Source organism: Anopheles coluzzii, chromosome 3 (assembly GCF_943734685.1).
Source record: "Anopheles coluzzii chromosome 3, AcolN3, whole genome shotgun sequence".
Classification (NCBI taxonomy): Eukaryota; Metazoa; Arthropoda; class Insecta; order Diptera; family Culicidae; genus Anopheles; species Anopheles coluzzii.
In genome coordinates this window covers 22,028,615-22,047,662 of record NC_064671.1, presented here as the reverse complement: position 1 = coordinate 22,047,662, position 19,048 = coordinate 22,028,615, and the positions used below count along the sequence as shown (strand labels likewise).

General features: G+C 44.9%; 5 protein-coding genes across 9 annotated transcripts in view; 2 read left to right on the top strand and 3 right to left on the bottom strand.

The window, feature by feature from the left end:
- LOC120954781 (protein held out wings) overlaps positions 1 to 7,191 on the top strand; it is a 31,436-nt gene extending 24,245 nt beyond the window's left edge. Inside the window, exons 3-4 of one of the 5 annotated variants that reach the window (XM_049610210.1) lie at positions 2,883 to 4,065; positions 6,141 to 7,191. In XM_049610210.1, coding sequence (XP_049466167.1) covers positions 2,883 to 3,071 — 189 coding nt within the window. In that variant the 3' untranslated portion in view covers positions 3,072 to 4,065; positions 6,141 to 7,191. Of the gene's footprint in view, positions 1 to 601; positions 1,016 to 2,699; positions 4,066 to 6,140 lie in introns of those variants that run through there. The other 4 variants (XM_040375016.2, XM_040375015.2, XM_040375018.2 and 1 more) reach the window with 4 other exon arrangements.
- A 2,140-nt stretch (positions 7,192 to 9,331) lies between these two features.
- Positions 9,332 to 11,359, bottom strand: LOC120957934 (protein cornichon). Its single transcript, XM_040380401.2, has 5 exons — positions 11,232 to 11,359; positions 10,885 to 11,162; positions 10,666 to 10,778; positions 10,425 to 10,568; positions 9,332 to 10,313 (listed from the first exon to the last, which is right to left on the bottom strand). The coding sequence occupies exons 2-5, from the start codon at positions 11,032 to 11,034 to the stop codon at positions 10,286 to 10,288; spliced, it is 435 nt and encodes a 144-aa protein (XP_040236335.1). The 5' UTR covers positions 11,035 to 11,162; positions 11,232 to 11,359; the 3' UTR covers positions 9,332 to 10,285.
- Positions 11,360 to 13,583: 2,224 nt separating this feature from the next.
- LOC120954632 (SET and MYND domain-containing protein 4-like) lies at positions 13,584 to 16,241 on the top strand. The gene is made up of 6 exons (XM_040374725.2): positions 13,584 to 13,767; positions 13,833 to 14,360; positions 14,428 to 14,604; positions 14,671 to 14,995; positions 15,057 to 15,717; positions 15,784 to 16,241. The coding sequence occupies exons 1-6, from the start codon at positions 13,649 to 13,651 to the stop codon at positions 16,239 to 16,241; spliced, it is 2,268 nt and encodes a 755-aa protein (XP_040230659.2). The 5' UTR covers positions 13,584 to 13,648.
- A 34-nt stretch (positions 16,242 to 16,275) lies between these two features.
- On the bottom strand, positions 16,276 to 17,035 carry LOC120954640 (INO80 complex subunit E-like). Its single transcript, XM_040374738.2, has 2 exons — positions 16,628 to 17,035; positions 16,276 to 16,542 (listed from the first exon to the last, which is right to left on the bottom strand). Exons 1-2 carry the CDS (start codon positions 16,850 to 16,852, stop codon positions 16,276 to 16,278), a joined length of 492 nt encoding a protein of 163 aa, XP_040230672.2. The 5' UTR covers positions 16,853 to 17,035.
- Positions 17,036 to 17,057: 22 nt separating this feature from the next.
- Positions 17,058 to 18,618, bottom strand: LOC120954633 (zinc finger protein 425-like). The gene is made up of 2 exons (XM_049608847.1): positions 18,420 to 18,618; positions 17,058 to 18,356 (listed from the first exon to the last, which is right to left on the bottom strand). Exon 2 carries the CDS (start codon positions 18,305 to 18,307, stop codon positions 17,297 to 17,299), a length of 1,011 nt encoding a protein of 336 aa, XP_049464804.1. The 5' UTR covers positions 18,308 to 18,356; positions 18,420 to 18,618; the 3' UTR covers positions 17,058 to 17,296.
- Positions 18,619 to 19,048: the final 430 nt, after the last annotated feature.

Sequence of the window (19,048 nt, the reverse complement as noted above, 5' to 3'; positions counted from 1 at the left end):
GGACACTTAAGGTGGGTCCCAATGTCACAAAAATATGAAATTATAAATGTTAAAAAAATAACACATGATTATGGTGCAAATTCGTCATCTCTGAGCACGATCACGCGGCTAGTTAGTTACGGCAGACGGTGAAAGTGCCGTAAAACCATTGTTGTTTATGGGTCTGTTGGGGTGTAGGGATTGGAACAGGTGAAGGAGGGTTTTGATGCGGCAAGTAGTTTTACGTTCCCTTTCTTCTTTTAAAAAAGCGACCCCTTTAAACTAACCCTGTTGTGCATAGTTGCTGTCGTAATATTGCCTTTCTTTTCAATCGCGTAAAGAAAAAATTCGCTACAAGCGCCCCTTTGGTGTGGATGGGGATTGATAGTAGTAACGAACGGTAGCTACCGCTTCCCAGCCCCATCGTATATAATCTTACCCTTAAGTAAAACACTTTCCTTCACTCCAGCATACACTCTCGATCGCATCGCAGTGTATTGTTTGAGTGTGCTCTATTGTTACAGCTGCCGCGGCGTCGCATTCGTTTTCTCACTCTTGCAAACCAACGTTTTCTGCTCGCATCTCTACTCTATCTCTCACTCTCTCCTTATTATACTTCTAGTTCTCACGGCTCGGGTGCTACGCTGGACCCCGCCAGGGGCAGATGAAAGTCTAATGGAAAAAAGCAGGCAGACAATTTTAATACGATTAAGAAAGCTAATAGAGCGAAGAGAGTGGAAAACAAGAAAGAAAAAAAAATCATCCCCGTTCACCTTCTTTTCACCGGTTTGACCATAAAACAATAAGTGACTCTCTGACGCTCCAAAGCCCCAATTGCCATTTCCAACACTGCTGCCCTGGCTGACCAAAACACACACGAAAATATATTTGGGAAATAAGTGGTATTCCCAAGCAACACAAATGTGCTCTCGTGTACTAAAATTGGATTGGAAGATCGAGTATTATGGAATACACACACACACGCACTGTGACAGAGCAGCAGCAGCAGCATCACTCCACGCGTCACCAACTGAAGGTTTAGTGAAGTTTGCGTTTTGATTTTACTCTTTATTTGAGTCTTTTTTTTCATGCTTCTGTACTCTCTCTCTTTTTTCGAATTCTATCCTTTGTAGAAGTTGTAGAAGAGAACTTTGCCTATTAGAGGGTGTAGCTTTTGTGTTTGTTTTGTAGAACACTTTCGCTCTTGCATGCGTTTGTAGCCTGCCAGAATAGTGGCGTGGTAGTGGTATTTATTTAGTACATTATTTAGTACATGTTGGTATTATCCGGTGCTGCGCTTCAAAAGAATGCATCTTCCGGCGTTTGCGTTGCATTATAACACGTGTGTGTGTGTGTTTTGTGTCTCTGTGTGTGTATATTTATGGCATGTATGACGGCTAAATTTGAGCACATTCGACACCCTCTCACTAGCTCTCAGTAGGGACGTCGTCATCGTCGTGTGGGTCGTCGTGAATGCACCATTGCACCTTGCTGCTGCTACTGCTGCTGTGTAGATGTAGTGTGTTGTAGGTGGTGTAGGATTAAAAATAGTTCTCGTGAAGATAGTTCTTTCCCCCTTGGGTTGGCGATGGTGCCACGTTGGCTGTCGGAGAACACTTTGAAAATCATACGGCAGTACCGAGTAGATAGATTTTGTAGGTCATTTGGTCATTTTACGTGGATAATTTAACCCATTCAAAGATGTTAAGTATTATTATTCTAAATCCCAATGTGTAGATAATGTCTGTACACCAGCATGAAACAACCGGAAGTGTGCGGCAACGATCACGCGATCAAACAGATGGGGGTGAATGGTACGCTACTCCCCATGATTTGTTTGCCTTTGAAAACAGAAGCTTTGCACGGTTGGGCAAGAATCGTTCATGCGCAAAATTAGTTACATTTGTTCGGAGTTCCTTTCCCACTATCCCTTGCAAACTGTGCTTGAGGATGTGCTGATGAACATTCCAAATGCATTCCACACATCTTCTCCGAAAACCTCCAGCTGTGACTCGTCCGCCATGTCCGACATCGCCGCCACTCTTCAGACCAAGTCAAAACTACCACCCCAAACACCCCTTCAGGGAAGCACTTCCGGCGGAGGGAGCACTGCTAATTTTCACACTTGCAGTGATTACCCTAAAAACGTTTTAATTTTAGCACCCATTCTGCTGAGGCAAATACTCCTGAACAGAGATAAAGAGAGAGGGGGTTTCGAGCATCAGTAACAGTAACCCCCTCCGAACGAACCATTCATTTGTCAGCACGCCCCAACACACATTATACGTGCTGTTTTTGGGATCGCTGTTTCACCCCGTTTGTAGCGGCGAATGTGACAGACAAACATTTCTCCGGCTTACGGATCTTTGGGCGAGCGCGCGTGCTAATGATTGATCAATCAATCGATCGCGGGAAGATGTGTTTTCCGCAACGCAGTTTGCTTAATCGCGGAAACGTGTTACGAACGCATAACTATCTCTTATAGCTGCACTTAGTAGAAAAACGCTTCGCTTGTACTAAAACCAATGTACTAAAAACGAATACACCCTACATCAAGATGATCCTCATCAACATCAAACAAACACGATCGCTTTCGTTTACTTTGCATGTGCAAACTTTTTGCTGCTTTTCACTGCGCTTCCACCGCTTACCTACCCCCTTCGTACTGTGCGCACGCGCGGGTGTGTGAAACTCCAAATTATAATTTAGATTTATCTTAGTCTCTTTCAATGTTCCAGGTCCGGCAATTCTGAAACGCAAACAACGATCTCCTTACGATTGCGCAACCGACGACCAACCCCACCACCAACACCTACGTCGATCACCATATGTGGCCGGTGCTCCGTGGGGTCGTGGTTGGCTGTGGACCACCACCATCGACGCATCCTTACCAACAGCAGCAGCAGCAGCAGCAGCAGCAGCAAGAGCAGCACCAGTACTATGCGCAGTATCACCATCCGACCCAGTACAGCTTGCCAGCCCAGCAGCAGCTCTATCAGCATCCCAGCCCGTACCAGTATCATCAGCAGCTATTCCACCAGCGCTCCAACCCGTACCGCCATACCCTGCACCAGCCCCACCGGCTCCGCTAGTGCTGTACTAAAAAGGCCTAGGGGGAGGCATCACACCACGGTTCGCGCGTACAAGTGTTAAGCACGCGTCAAAGCGGTTCGGGTTTTTTCAACGCATCACCGGAAAGAAAAGTGTGTGTGTGTGTGTGTGTGTGTGTGTGTGTGAGCCAGTGCAAATACCAACATACCATACTATCCCCCACCCACGTACCGGCCGGAAATCGGATCGATGGCAGAGCGACGAGCGTCAGCAGCAGAGCGCTTCATAGATGCGCGGGTGATGGAGTGTGTTGGCGTGACTTTTTTCCAATCTTTTTGGACACACAAATCTGCCCCGGGTGTGGTGTGACTTCATACATGTGTGACTGTCCAGTTTTCTCAGTTCTTCTTTGGGGGCTCTTTTCTGTTAAATTTGTTTTGTGCCGTGCTTGTAATAGCCGTTGAGGTTTATGTGTTATTTATTCATGCGTTACGGAAGTGGAGTGAAGGTGCGATGAGTGTATATTGCGTGGTGTGTGTGTGCAGTGTGTCCGCTCGTCCGTGGTCATCGTCGATCGAGGTGAACAGTCCCTGCCTGGTGTGTTTGTGTGTCGGTGTATGTTAGCGGGGACACTTTTTTGCCTGTTTCCCTTTCGTCATCCACCACATGGCCAGTAACAATCACCCACCTCTTCTCCAAGTGTGACCCACCATCACCATCATCACCACCACCCCAGTGTGTTCAAGGGTTTTGTGTGACAACCGGCAGGTTGTGCGGCACAGATATTTTGTAAATACTCACGTCCGTCCGGCTGGTCGACGGAGAGCGAGCCGATGCCATGCGCGTGAATCGCGTTTGCGGGCTGTCCGGTGGCACGATGTGGGCATTGTGTGTAGTTCATTAGTAAATTATCATAAAAATCCATGCCAACAATCATCCGGCCGGGCAGCCGGCAGAGGAGAAGTGCGTAGAGGACCGGCGGGTGAACTGCTGCTGATGGGAGGAGGATACTGTACTTTCAACTAGGTCCGCGAGGTAAGATTGTACGCTCAATGACAATAATTGAATGTTTGTTTTTGCAATATAATTTTGATATCATTAGCAACACTCTTCAAGGCGTGTTGCTTTGAAAGCCTTGTGGAGTACAAGCACGTGGACAAGACATCTTAAGTGGCATGATTAAATATGCTAATGGCCAATAACTTTACTTGTGAAATATGACTAGGCTCTACGATGATTCATTTTGATTTATAAATCTCTATCTGTCCATCAACTGAGGCTGATGCTTTGTCCTTTTTTGGTCAAGATCTCTTTTAGTCTTTTAAGTTAAGATCTTAGGTGTTATAGGATAAATCTCATCTTAATCTTGATAGGAAGTATAGAATTCTTCACAAGAAGAGCACTTGAACTCAATTCGATTAATCGCGTCCATGTAAAACAGGTTTACAGGGACAGAAGTAGGGCTATATACAAAATCTGTTGATCTTCTGATCAACATCTGACTTCTAACTTCTTTTGGTAGGTTTCGTATGATAAATCCTGATGCTTCGCAAGTAGAGAGTCTCGTACATGTCTCGTACTCTGTTTGATTAGCTTTCGTCGTGTGAAACAGACATACATGGTCCGAAGTAGGTCGTTACACGAAATTAGTTGATATTATGATCGTTCTGACGTTTCAGACTCAAAAATACTTTTTAGATGATAACGAGTATGTCTTAGGTTTCGTAGAAAGCTTATCATATAATTGTTGGTTTATAGGTAGCGGACTTAAACTCAGTATGATTAGTCATTTCCATATAAAACAGATTCACATTATCAGAAGTAGGTATTTACACAAATCCAGCTAATCTTGAAATCAACTTCAGACTTCTAACTTCTTTCGGTAGGTTTTGTAAGTTAAATCTGAACCTTGATTCTTCGCAAGTAGAGGATTCGAACGTCTCGTACTCTGTTTGATTAGCAATCATGAAGTAAAACAGACCTACATGGTCGAAAGCAGGTCGTTACATGAAATCAGTTGATATTCTGATCAACTTCTGACTTCTGACGTTTGAGACTCACAAATCCTTTTTCGATCATGACGGTTATGCCATAGGTTTCGTAGGAAACTTCTCATCTAATTATTGATTTGTAAGTAGAGGACTTGAACTCAGTTTGATTAGTCACTTTCATATAAAACAAAATCACATTATCAGAAATAAGTCTTTACACAACATCAGTTGATCTTGGAAACAACCTCTGACTTCTAAGACTCTCATGATCATAATTAGGGCATTACAAGAAATCAGAAGATGTAAACTTGTACCATTTCTATCCCAAAAGATCGAACATTACAATAAGACTGTTTCCAAAATGACTTGAGAAATTAATCCATTCATTTATCACACGAGATTGTGCGTGATGCAGATCATATCACAACATACGAAATCCGAACTGCAGAGGACCTGTGCATGTGCACCATGTGCTCACAAACATGCCGCGAAAAAGAAACCTACCACGTTTTAACCAAACCAAAGCAAACAGCTTTCCTGGCCTAGCAGGGGAGATGTGATCCCATGTGTATGTCCCACAGGCAAGCAAGCCAGCACACAAGATCGAGAAAAAAAACTCGTTTTTCCATGCGCCGTGTGTGTTAACGTGGTGGCTGGCTGTAGATCCCGCCAACTGACTAGCAGAGATTTTCCATTGCCAGGAGGGTGATGGTGAACACAGTGTGAAGTGTAAAAATATCTCTGGAATGTTTTTCCTTCGTTTGTGCGGCGCAACAACACCCCGTAGGGAAGGCCCAGAGAGAGCAAGAGGGATGCCACACCGTCCCGTATGTGTGTGTCTGTGTGTGGAAACAAACCAATATGTAACGCAAGCACGCTTTTAAGGCAGTTTGGAAAATGTTCCCCAGCACCTAGTGTGATAACTGTTTATGGTTTACTTGTTTTTCCTTGGGGCATGGTTGGAAAATTGACTGACAAAGTTACTCCAACAATCCTTAGTTTTAATCGATCAACTAGATCAGACTCTTAATTCCATCGTTTAATTTTACCACAAATTCGTGTTTTTCTCTCACGTAAACTTTACATTAATTTTACATCTCAATTTCTTCTCCATTCCAGCATCACACCGTGGCTTATGAACGCGAAATGGCGCAAGTGTTCCACGATCATTGCTGCTTCCCTTCGGGATGACATCATCTGGACGTCCATGTACCAGGCACGAACACAGCACAACAATAAGAGAAAACTCAGCAAGACAAGTAAAAAAAAAAGAGCGCGACAAACACACCGATAGAGCCTGGACCAACCAACCACCAGCAGCGAGAGCGACCAGCGGAACAGCGGCACACAACAGCGGGACTCGCGGGAGCTTATGATGTCAGTCAGTTCAATATTTTCGGCGCATGGTGCGTATATGCGTATGACGCGGACGATGGTGGCGGCAGTGAAAGTAATCAAGTTGGTACGACCGACGTGGGGTGCATCATCATCATGTGGTCCCACCAATCGATTGGTGGCAATTTCGTGGAGGAGATCGTTGTTTTAAGACAAAGATTCTTGATTAAGGTCTTTTATAGTTGTTATGGTTTAAAAAAAAAACATACACACACACAGTTAGTCAAGCTAAAGAGTGTTAGACAGAGATTAAAGGCTCTCATCTCGATAATACTGCTTGCTCCAATGCAATATTCCTTTAAGTCCCCCTTTCGTCCCTCTCTCGATCAAAGCGTGCAAGCACAGTTTATGTATTTATTCGGCTTTTTCGCAACCACTGCGTTGGGTTACCCCATCGCGTGACTTTAAATCAAATGCAGATGTGCAGAACATTCCAATAACTACCGTTATAAGCCGAGAAAGCCGACCAACAGGGCAGGAGTTAACGGGAAGGGGGAGGGTACCAGGGGACAAGAAAATCACGTGCATGAGGGAATAGATAGATCGTAGCGCAGGGGGTAAATGCTTTGAAAGCACATATGAGGTCACATAATGCAGCAACGGCATGTGCGTGTAAAGGGAGGTTCTCGTTAAGTAGGAACGAAGTAGGAACAGTGCGTGACAAACTAGAGAGAGAGAGAGAGAGAAAGAGCAAGAGAGAAAGAGAGAGAGAGAGAGAGAGAGAGAAAGAGAGAGAGAGAGAGAGAGAGAGAGAGAGAGAGAGAGAGAGAAAGAGTAATGTGTGCGCGTCCACGTGTAAAGTAAAGGAAGAAAGTAAAGGGACATACATTCAAGAAAGTAAAGGGATATACAAGGGTAAAGGCCCCCGAAATCTGAACACCGTGTGTGAGTGCGTGTACGGGCCCCAAAGGGTGCATCGTCATCAGCTCGTTGCATCTCAGTTCCACGTGCACGTGAAAGGAAAGAGAAATTTGCCTTCCGGCAAACTCGGAATTGGGTGAGGTGCGCTATTTTTTTTTTTACAAGGCCGGTATACACTGTCCGTACTCGCTAGTGTAATGGCGATTTTCACTAGCCCATCTGGCGGCGCCTGACCGAAGCATTTTGCAAAACAATTTGGAGCCGCTCCAGAAAATAATTTACAAAAATTAAATTAAATTGTTAAAACAATTAAAACAAGATAAATATGTTGTACACGCATTGCATCCATTTGATCGCATCAACAAAATGGTGAAAAAACTACTTCAATTTGAGATCCGGCACGACCATTCCCTAGATGACCAAAAAAAAGCTTCCACCAGCCGCCGCCAGATGAGCTAGGGCTAGGACACTAGCAAGCACGGACAATGAAAAGCGAATGTGTTGAGTGTGTGTGTGTGTGTGTGTGTGTGAGAGAGAGAGAGAGCATAAGAGTTGAGAGCAGTTCAGCTACCGATAAAAAAGTGAAATGATCCCAAAATTGAACAGTTACCAAGTATTTGTTGTTCATTAGAGTTAGAGAGTTGTTAATTTACTAAAAATACTTCCTCCCCCCCCTCCTCCCTCCTTACCACACGCTCCGATGTACAGGCCATACAGAGCGCCAACGCCATACGATGTAAATGCGCAAGCGAATACCGAGACACAGGCGGGGTTTTGCGCGTCTTCAAGCGCGCACCATGCGTGTCAGTTGTTTTTTAGCAGTTAGAACAAGAACGCGAACCCGAAATCGAAAGCAAGGACTGGGAAGGGTCTCGAGCTCGCGTCTAGGATGTAAGTTGTGGCAAACTAGTCTACGTCTCCCTTTCGTTGAGCGTACGTTTAGCTATTAGTGTAGTTACACGCCTGTAGCAGGGGGTCCTCGATCGCACGTGGGGACAGAGGAACAGGACAAGGCAGGCACAAATTATCACAAGAATCACAAATCACTTGCGAGGACGGTGTGCGCCCGCACACCTACGGAACGGTGAACGAACTAGTATTATTCGATGCTTAAGGTATACTCCCGTAACTTATACTACCGCGTGCGTGCCTGCGTAAGGTGTGGCCGCAATTATGCTTAAATGAAGGAGACAACTGCGATACAGCAACAGCCCTCCCGCAATAGATTTAAGACGTAGAACGTGCTTGTAGAAAAAAATAAATAAATATAACGTGACGATTTAGCGTGTTATAAGGCAAAGGAGCTCCCGTCCTCTGGGGCACTTTGCAACTCTCCATCCCTGCCAATTTTGTCCTTAGCGCTAGCGCTCCTGAAGCGAGAAGATGAGTTAGATAAACCCTCAATTGTACGGACTCGTTTTGTTGGTTTTATGGCGCTCGGGGGGAATGTCTATTATCTAGCATTAATGTCTATTAGCTATACTTACAACTGTGTAGTACTTCTATAATTTATATGACAAAACCGGCATTGATTTGCTGCTATACTTAGTGTACACCATACCGTTTGTTAGGAGGGCTCTGTAAGTGAGAGATGTTGTAGTGTAAATTAAATTAAAACTGACCACCCAGTGCCACAGGCCGACACCCGTAGTGAATAAATGATTTCGGGCAGTGGTGGTGTAAAAGCGGGGTAAAGAAGGCCGACTTGTTCCAACGGTCCGACATGGAACAAGGATAGTAGCGATAGCGAGACGAGGGAGCATACGAACATTCAACGTGTTAGCCATTTATAGTTCATTTTTTTAGGATTTAAACGAAGCCCTTTTTTTTAGAATAAATGAAAACAACACAAACCTTAGCTTTAAAAAGGTGTAAGGATCTCGGCGAAGGTTGGTTGCGATATCCGAAATAATTATTACAATCAAAGGTAAGTGATAGGTCACTACTGATTACATGGAGAAAATGGTACTTAAATACTTAAAATTTAGGAAAATGGTTTTACACTTTATCAGCATTCTTTCCGTAAAAATATAAAAAAACTACTAACGAATCGCTAAAGAGTATATGAGAACCTAAACCGGCGTTATCATTACGTTGTTAGTAATTTCGAAAAAGGTTCAGTTTGGTTTATTGAGTACAGGAAAACATCGTGTCTCCGTATATGCGTTGTCATTCGCTCTACACACCCATTGTATAATTCTATTCACTGATCTGAGAGTGTCCTGTCTGATGCTTGCACTGGCCGTTTGATTATCGTCAAGATCGTCTACCGTTGCCAACCCTCTTTCAATCGCCCAGTTGCAACCAGCAGTTGGCAGTCGAAAAAGGGGAATGAAATTATGCATAAATGAACGGAATAAATAAGTATTCACTAGTCGTCACTGGACGATCAGATGACTCCTTCCCGGTATTATCGTTGATGAATGAAAATAAAGAGTTTATATTACAGTGTTTCTTTTTTTTCTATCGCTAACACGGGCTTGTCTTGAAATTGAATTAGTTGCTAACGAGCTATCCATTTTGATAATGGAATATAATGGTTTTGTTGTGTAAATTTCAAAACATTTTGATTTAAATGATAACACGATTAATTGCGTGAACGGATTGCATTAATTATGTACTTAGTTACTGGGTTTTTGATAAGTTGATAAGAGCACTTTTAAGGATTTTTTGTTGCTGTTGATATTAGAAGTTATATTGCCTATTTGGGAGATCTATTTAGTGTTTTTTTTTGTTTGTAATTAGCAACGAAGTGTGATAACTATACAAAATTGAAGCTGATCAAGACCAATCCGAATTAGCGATCGAAATGTACTGCAGCCAGGTGAAACGTTCAGAGCGAACGGAACATTACAAAAGCAATAATCATGGCAATTAGTTACGCGATCCTTTTTGTTTCCTTTCTTTGCTTTACAATACTACTCTCACAATATCTAGACCGTTTTTTTTTTCTTAAAGCTCACTCGACGGAGGCTCGTGTCTAGGTGTGTCACTTGCCGCCTTGCCGTTTACGATGCAATCAGAGCCATTATCATGCTATAGGAATGATACAAAAAAAAAAGCAAATGCCCAAATCGACCGATTAATTACACTCTGCACACAACAGCTGCAGTGAGAACCGGAACTCATCTGCCCAAAATTGCTTACCCGTAAAGATAGTAGAAGAACGATAAAAGGTACACCGCCAGCTTAATCCAACCTTCCCGTAAGCACGCTCGCAACACATCCGTATTCATGATGCTGGTTGGATCGTACAGTCCCGGCTGCGACATAACCGGCCTGTTAGCGTACCTGAAAACACACACGCAGAGGGAGAGACACACATTAAGCAAACAAATGCTGGCGACCAAGGCACTGCCCATGATAAGAAGCAGCCTCCACACACTACCTCCATATATGGTACGCGATGAGCGGTATGTTTAGGGCGAGCGATAGCCATTCGCCCGAAAATAGGAACAGCAAATTGAACAGTATATGCAGCCCGTACTCCGGCAGGACGAGCTAAAAAGGGGGGGGGGGGGGAGCAAAGAAGAAGAAGCGCAACAAGCGTTAAAATATCGATCGGCAGTTTTGGGCCCAGTGGGGAATGGCAGCAAGGCTGAATTACCGGATTGAGCGAATTGCACTGATCGATCGGGTTTTTGTAGTCCGTCTTCAGCTCGTCGAAGGCAATCACGTGGAAGATGGAAAAGAATATGAGAAAGGCATCGATAATTAATGCCACGATGTAGCTAAATGCGGGGAAGTTAAACGCCATCCTTGTTTTCTTTTCTGTTGGTCCGGCACAATCAGTTCAGTCGGTGCAGGCTGCTGTGTCTTCGGCTGGGGTTTGTTTCGTAAGAATTTTGTTGACGGAGCGGGCTCAGCGTCTGAGTGGCGCGTTTGCTGCAATGCACAGGTGTACTTAATAACTCACTTTTTATGGTTTCCATATTTACACAGACGCTTTTTTACCTGATTGTACACTCACTCCTGGTGGCTTTTCTTCTGCCGTTCGCTAGCGCTTACAAGCTGTGTGTGTATTTTTGTTCACCGCTCAGAGCCGCATTTACACGGTGCCTCCTCGAAGCTGTCACAATCGTTATCATCGAAAAAAGAAAAAAAAAACATCGCACGATGACAATTTGACGTAACAGAAGGCGGGGCAAAATGGACCTATTAAGGATTTTTTATTTATTTATTTATTTACTTCATACACAACCGTCGGACCATTGTGTCTAATCGGCAACCTTATAATTAAATTAAGATATGTATAACAATGATCATTTTTAACATATAAATAGACCTCTAGTTATAAGCTAACATTAAATGTGACGTAGGCGCTATTTCTCCTTGAACGTAGATGTAGACATACTAAAATCGAACAAATCTAACACTTCATTGAACTCGAGGGCAATACGTATAATAGGGTGTCCCTGGCTATGGTTGTTGCGGGTACGCGGTACACGGAGATGGAAATTGGATCTAAGAATCCGACAGGGAGCGAACAAATTGATGCTGGCTAGTAATGCCGGGGAATCGATCTCTCCGTTAAGGAGCCGGAATATGAAAAGGCATTGGGCGTTTTTACGTCGAGAGCAGAGTGGTTCAAAGTCCGAGAAGCAGACACCGCTGATGGTAGGTGGGCCGAGCGAGGTGGGATTGCCATGGAACGAGTCGAACCGCGTACCTGGTGAGTCTCCGGTGAATGGCTTCGAGGCGATTGATGTCACCAACGCCAAGCGGGCACCAGATCGGACAGCATTTTGGTCTATATCTTATTGGTTAAACCTCTTTATACTGTCATTTTAACGGCAATCGATACTTCAACGTCTTATTCATGGAAAACAATCAGAAATTTACGCATTAATAACACATTTATGTGTTTGAAATGAATTTCAACGAAAATCGACATCATAAGTAGTGACGCAGGGTCTCTCACAATTTATTGATCAGTTCACTTAATTTGTTGGGCTCGACTTATTGAATTGTTGTCTTTTTTAGTGGCTTCCCTACCAGCATTAAACGGCTTTGAAGGCATTCAGAAGGCATTTAAGGCCTTAGTCGCCTTAGAAGGCGAATAAAGATTTCAACCGAAACTTTCACGCCTGTAACGGGTACTCTTCGAAATCTTTCAACTTTTTGATTCAACGAGAACAGATAGCTTGCCGCCATCTTAGCTTGTTTATATACTGGTTTAGCACCCTTACTATTGTAACCAAGGTGTAATAAATGACAAGGTTAAGTTGTTTAGAGCAAAATGACATTTCTCGACTTGACATTTCTCTTCCGGGGGCTCCGGTATAAAAATCGGGGAGGGCTGGTGCGGGGTAATGAAATTTGTATGCAGAGAGTGACAGATGTCCCCCACAATGTCGCCCAGCAAAAGCGATAAAAATCAACCTTCTAAATACATTATCCTTGATTGTAACTGCCAAATAAAGCAGTGACATCGCTTTTGGTTCCGAACCGAGAAAACGTGTGTTCAAATCCTGATTTTTATGATCTTTTTTCTGTGTTTATTTCTTTTTAAATAAATATTTTCTTGCTATAATTAAAACAAACAAAATTTATGTGAAGTAAATGGGGAAATGAAGGGAATGAAGGGAAATTGTAATTATTATGTTTTTTAAAAAGGTATTATTTTCATACCTTTTTAAAAAACATAATAATTACAATTTCCCTTCATTATCAGGATGGAAGAAATATGTATCTCATTTCTCGTTTTATTATAGTTATCGAAATGAGTTTGATATATTAACACCTTTCAACGGATTGGTCTTTAACAACCGAATAATGCCTACCATATTTAAGAAAGTGAAATATCTCAGAGCTTAACGCAAGAGAACATAACACGTAAATCGTGGTATCGAATCTCACGTTCATATCTGGGAACACTACAACAGTGCAGTGCTGAAGACGCTTGTAAGGTTTTCTTTTGACAGTTGCAATTTCAAATTTCAAATTGAAAGCGAAATTTTTCATTGACATATTTGAAAGGCATTTAATTACTGCTAAATGCACTGCTGATCGCCTTCAATTCGCCGGCGATTACAAGGCGATTAGAAGGCATTTAACGGAAATTTGCGGGTAGGGAAAAATCTACTCTGGAACAAATCGGAATTGAGCAAGCCCAATTCCGATTTTCCGACTGGCATCTATCTGTCAAACCCTGTTTGAAGGATAGATTCCAAAATTGAATGATAGTATTTTCCTCCGTCTAATAAGGCCTTAATAGATGCCTAATTGACGAACAGTCATTGTCCGTTGGACCGTCGTTGTCCAATGGGCGAGGGGAGCAAAGTGGCCTTAAACAGAATGTCAAAACACAGTTTGTTTACATTTTGTTTTCGGTGCGATCGGCACCTTTCTTACCGGGTTTGCAACTAACCATGGAGTGCGATTGGGATGAAATGGTCGACTCCATAGTCTATAAATTGCAGCATCAACTGCCGCGCACTGCTAGCGAGGTGGACACCATACGGCATCTAGCAAATGTGCCGAAACTCTGGTAAATCCTAGCCGATTACATTGGTTTGGCGTGGCTTATTGTGCGCATCCCCTCTGTACTTCCAGTGACCTTTTCCGCTCGTGGCTACAAAGACTGCCAAACGTGCGTGCCAGCGGGGAGAACAAATCCAACCAGTTTCGCACCCGTGGCAACGACATGTTTAAAGCCAGCACGCCAGAGTACCATGTGGTGGTGGAAGCGTACAGCAAAGCGATCTTTGCTGCCCCTGGCGGTTCGAGAGCGCTCGCACTGGGACACGCGAACCGTGCGGCCGCGCTCATGCGTCTGCGCCGCTATCGGGAAGCGTTCGACGATTGCCAGCTCGCGCTGGACGGAGACTATCCGGCGGACAGTCGACTGAAGGTGCTGTTCCGGCAGGCGGAATGTGCCGAGCGGCTGGGTGAGCCAGTCAAATTAGGTCCGATTGTAGAAGGCATAGCGCGAGTTGCTGCCGGGAAAGCGCTCCAAAAAGCAGAGCAACGAAGGCTGGAAGCATGGCGTGCTATGTACGATGCAGCAGACAGAGACTGTACGGTAGAAGAGGACGAAAATGCAACGACCCTCGTACCGTGTGAAGAAGCCGTCCTAAAAGAGTAAGTGATATGCTATATTACTGTTTTTCCCCCGATAGTATTTTACAATTAAAACCATATTCTGTAGACAAGAAGCTCCCGCAGTCGGTCGCTATGTTGTTGCGGCAGAAGCAATCAAAGCAAACGATACTGTTGCCAGGGAAACGGCCGTTTCGTTCGTGCCTGTCTACGATCCGGAAAGCAGTTCCACGCTTCCTTCCTTCGACTGCCAAAAGTGTGCCAAAGTAAATGTGGTCCCCTTTCCGTAAGTAATGACCGCAGAGAACGCAGAGGAGGAAGATTGCGCTTAATCTCTCTTACTGCCCCACAGTTGTCCCACGTGTGGCAGAGCCTGCTACTGCAGCACACGGTGCCGGGTGGCTCATCGGCCGGTGCACCGGTTTGAGTGCTTCGGCTACCAAAAGCACCTGTGGTATCAGATCGGAATCGCCCATCTCGGGTTGCGCTGCTTCCTGGACGGGTTCGGAACGATTGCCGGAGAAATGGTGAAGGCAACGGACGCATCCGTCTGCTATCAGCGCGTGCTGGAAGCGACCAGAGAGGAAGACAATCCGTTCTCCCACTACGGTCGAGTGTTGCGGTTGGTGACGAACTTCGACAAGATGGACCCCGACGATAGGATGCGGTATACGCTGGTTGGTATTTCGTTTGCGCTCCTAGTTTTATTTTTGACTTACTATGTACTCACCTTGCCAGGCCGGTCTGATGCTCACCATCTATCTCCAAGAATGTACACCTTTTGCGGAAGCGGTGAAGGATTGTGCCATGCCACCGGCCGAACTGCTGGTGTGCTGTGGAGCGTTCATCACACGCCACATTGGCCAGCTGGTCTGCAATGGGCACGCGATCAGTGAGCTGCGCCTGGCCCTTCCTTCGAAGGGGCAATTTTACAACCTAAACGATTCGTTGCTGCTTGCCGGAACGCTACATCTGTGCCTTAAAAGCTCCCGCGTGTTTACGGCCATCTTTCCCCGCATCAGCATGTTCAACCATTCCTGCGATCCCAACATACGCAATCACTTCGAACGAGCGACACTCACGGTACACGCGACCCGTCCGATCGGTGCGGGTGGCGAAGTTTTCAACTGCTACGGTCCACACTACCGGCTGATGGCAGCAGCGGAGCGGAAGATGCTGCTTCGGGCGCAGTACTGCTTCGACTGTGGCTGCGAGCGATGCCGGGAGGGTGACGTTACGTTCGAGCAGCGTTTCAACATGATCCGCTGTCCCGCCTGTCGCCGGGAATACTCGAAGGAGCTGAACCTGGAGGAACTGCCAACCGTGTGTGTGTACTGCTCGGCGGAAATCCCCTCCGAATGGTTAAGCCAAATTTTGGATCTGGATCCAGATGATCGTCGTAAGTAAAGGCTCACCCACCTACCGCAGTGTGTTCACAGTAACATTCTACCCGTCTTACTTACAGGCGACGAAACACGTAACTTCCAGCGCGCTGAGAGTGCGTATAACTACGGCAAGCAAATATTGATCCACAGCAATCAAACGAGAGCCATTGCGCTGCGGCACATCCTCGAATGTTTCACACGAATAGCCACCTGCAAGGGATTGGCCCACTCGAACGCGCTCAACCAGCTAGCGCTAGAGTATGCGCTGCTGATGCGGGAACGGTTCGGCCACATGAGTTTGGAATTTTTAACCGGCTGTTTCTACCTGCTGGACGTTTGGGCTATGTTTTGCTATTACGGCGACGATGAACCGGAGCAGCAGGCCGAGGAGCGTACCGTGCTGAAACAGTTCCGCCAGGCGCTCGCTATGATTGGCGCCGACAATCGGGGGCAGATTTTGGATTACATGCAGCGGTACAAGATAATCGACGGGGAATCGATGGCAGAATGCATCGAAACAACGGGGCAAAAGGCTTAATAACGCATTGTTTTTTTTTTTTGTAATTCAAATTTTAATTTCCTTTTCTTTGCTTCACCAACGGTTCGCGCATCGCCGGTGAGTGGTTACATTGCTTTTGTTTCGGGCGCTGGTTTAATGTACGCCCCTTCGCCGGCGATTGGTCCGTTGATGCGTCCGATTCGGAGCTGCTGGTGAAGCAGGACGATGGTAAGGTCGGCTCGTAGACGAGCAGCCGGTCCAGCAGAAAGGACCGATCACGCGTCACTGTCAACAGTTTGCGCTCGCTTTCCCGCAGCTGGTACTGGAAGGTTACATTCTCCTGTTTACGTTAAAAAAAAAAAAAAACAACATATTTTGAATTCTAATAAAACAAAGTTTTTAGAATTAAAACCCTGCTTACCTACCTTGTTAATTTCCTTCAGCTGCTTTTGCAATTCCTTGTACTTCGTGCAATAGTTTACTTCCGGAGAGGGCGGCCATTCGTTTAGCTGGTTGTTGTCTTCGTTGGTTGTAGAAATAATTTGCTCCTCCGGAACGATATCGTTCAACCCGAAATACTCTCGGAAGTAGTCTTCCGAGCTTTGATGGAAAAGTCTCTGTAGCGAGTAGGCACTATACTCATCCTCCATTGTTCTTCGCTTATGGGAGCTGCTGGCTGCTGAAGTTGAACTGTTTCCTTCAATTCAAGCGAGATTTATAACGCAAGTCTGAATCAACGATTTTGACAGATGTCTTTTCGCAGGTACTCGTTACCATAGTGATAGGGATGACTTCATCAAATCGTAGTAGGCTGGTGGTGCCATCACAGCCATGACAGATAGAAAAAGACTAGAATGGTGAAGGCTGCTTTTGAACGTTTTATTTAAATGGGGTTATCTTTTATCGGTTGGAATTTATAAAATAATTAAATTTAAATTAATTTACAATCAATTATACTTATTATATTGGAGAAGACTTGTGCATAAAGCGATCCACGTGTCCGAAGACTGTGCCAGCATATGCGGAAGGAGTAACTTAAGTTATGCACGTAAGTATTACACAATTAAAACAGTCTCTTTCCCCTTCCCTCTACCTCAACTACGGTACGCGTGCACCGCCATGTGCGCCGGATAGTTCCTTTGCCTAACGTTTTTCCTACATATCGGGCACTGCTTCCTTTGATGCACTGAACCATGCTCTAGCAACTGTTTTTCACTGTCAAAAACCCGCTTGCACTGTAAGCATCCGTGTTTTCCATCTTCCTTCGCCTCGTTCTCCGTCGCCATTGCCCCTCCATCGGCCGCGTGCTTCGACGCCATGTGGTACTTCAACCGGCGCTTGGAGCAAAACGTCCCATCGCACACGGCGCACCGAAACGCACCGCCATGCGACGCAATGTGCTCCTTGATCGACGATTTTGAGCGCATGCTTTTGCACACCGGACACTGCTGCTGCTGGTGGCTGCGCATGTGCGAGTTTAGCTGGGCGGCGTTCGAGAACACCCGATCACACTCCTGGCATTGGGTCTTTTCCGCTGCCACGCGCGTATGATCCGAGCTACTAGCGTGCAGTAGCTTGCGGTGCAGATTCAAGGCCCGATAGGAGGAAAGCGTTTTGCTGCACACCGCGCACTGGATGGCTCCTTCGTGCGCGGCAAGGTGTTCTTTAAGGCTGCGCTGCACTACAATTTTGTCGCACACCGGGCACGGCACCTGGTTGTGCGTTTCCTGGTGGTGTTTTAGCTTCCGCTGAAATTGAAACGTTCTGTCGCATTCGGTGCAGCGGTACTGGGGCCGCACGACCGGTTCGGCCGGTTTGTGCAGTCTACGCCGGTGCAACCGCAATGCATTGGCGCTGGGACACGGTTTGTTACAATCCGGACAGTGAAGCTTTTCCGGCGAGGGTGCATCTTGGGGTTTTTGTTTTACGTCAGATAAGCTACATGGATCCTCTTTTATAGATACCGGATTGTCGTCAGTCGCAGCTTCCATCAATTGATAATCCTCACATTTAATGACGCTGACCAAATCCGAACCGGCATCATCGTGAAAGTTAGGTGTTTCACCCGTTTCGGAAGGTTCTTGTTTGATGGAAGGGAAATCCATTGTTGATAGTCCTTTCGGCAATGAGTGCAAGCTAATGTATATTGTGTATCTAAACAGATTGTGATAAAGTGACAATAAGGGATGCTATTTAACAAACAAAAAATTAACCTACCATTACGCGTAATGCTTTTTAGGCTTTAAACGAGTTTTAGAGTAAATTTTAGTAGGCATTTTCCAAACCGTACCAGATGTAAACAATAACAACAAAGCGATGATTTATGTCAACGCGATGTTTTTCATTAGGGACCTTTTATACGTATCGAACCCGCTAAACAAATTCGAGCAGTTTGTGAGCTCGCATGAGACCTCGCACTCCAAACAACTTCACAGTCCCAGCGCCCTTGCATTTAAGCAGATTGTGAGGGCAAGCAGTTTTTTTTGCCCATAATTTTAGTAGTTATAATTATAGCAACCCGAGCTATAACAGTGCGATTTGTAGCATACTAAATATATGAAAATAAACACTTTATTTATAAAATATCCCAAAAATACAAATAGTCACAGCCAAAAAATCGACGAAGAAAGAGAAAGAACATTTAGTATGCAGCCTTAACTGTTGCTATAGGAAACTAGAAGAGACAATAGGAAACGATTGTCAATTTGAGTATATATTATTCAATAACCAATAACAACACCATACACAAATATGAGGGATACAGATTACAGAGGTTTTCCAAATTAGAGGGACAAAAATGTACTAGAAATCAAGGGACTGTCAAAACCCAAATAGCCAGAATTGCT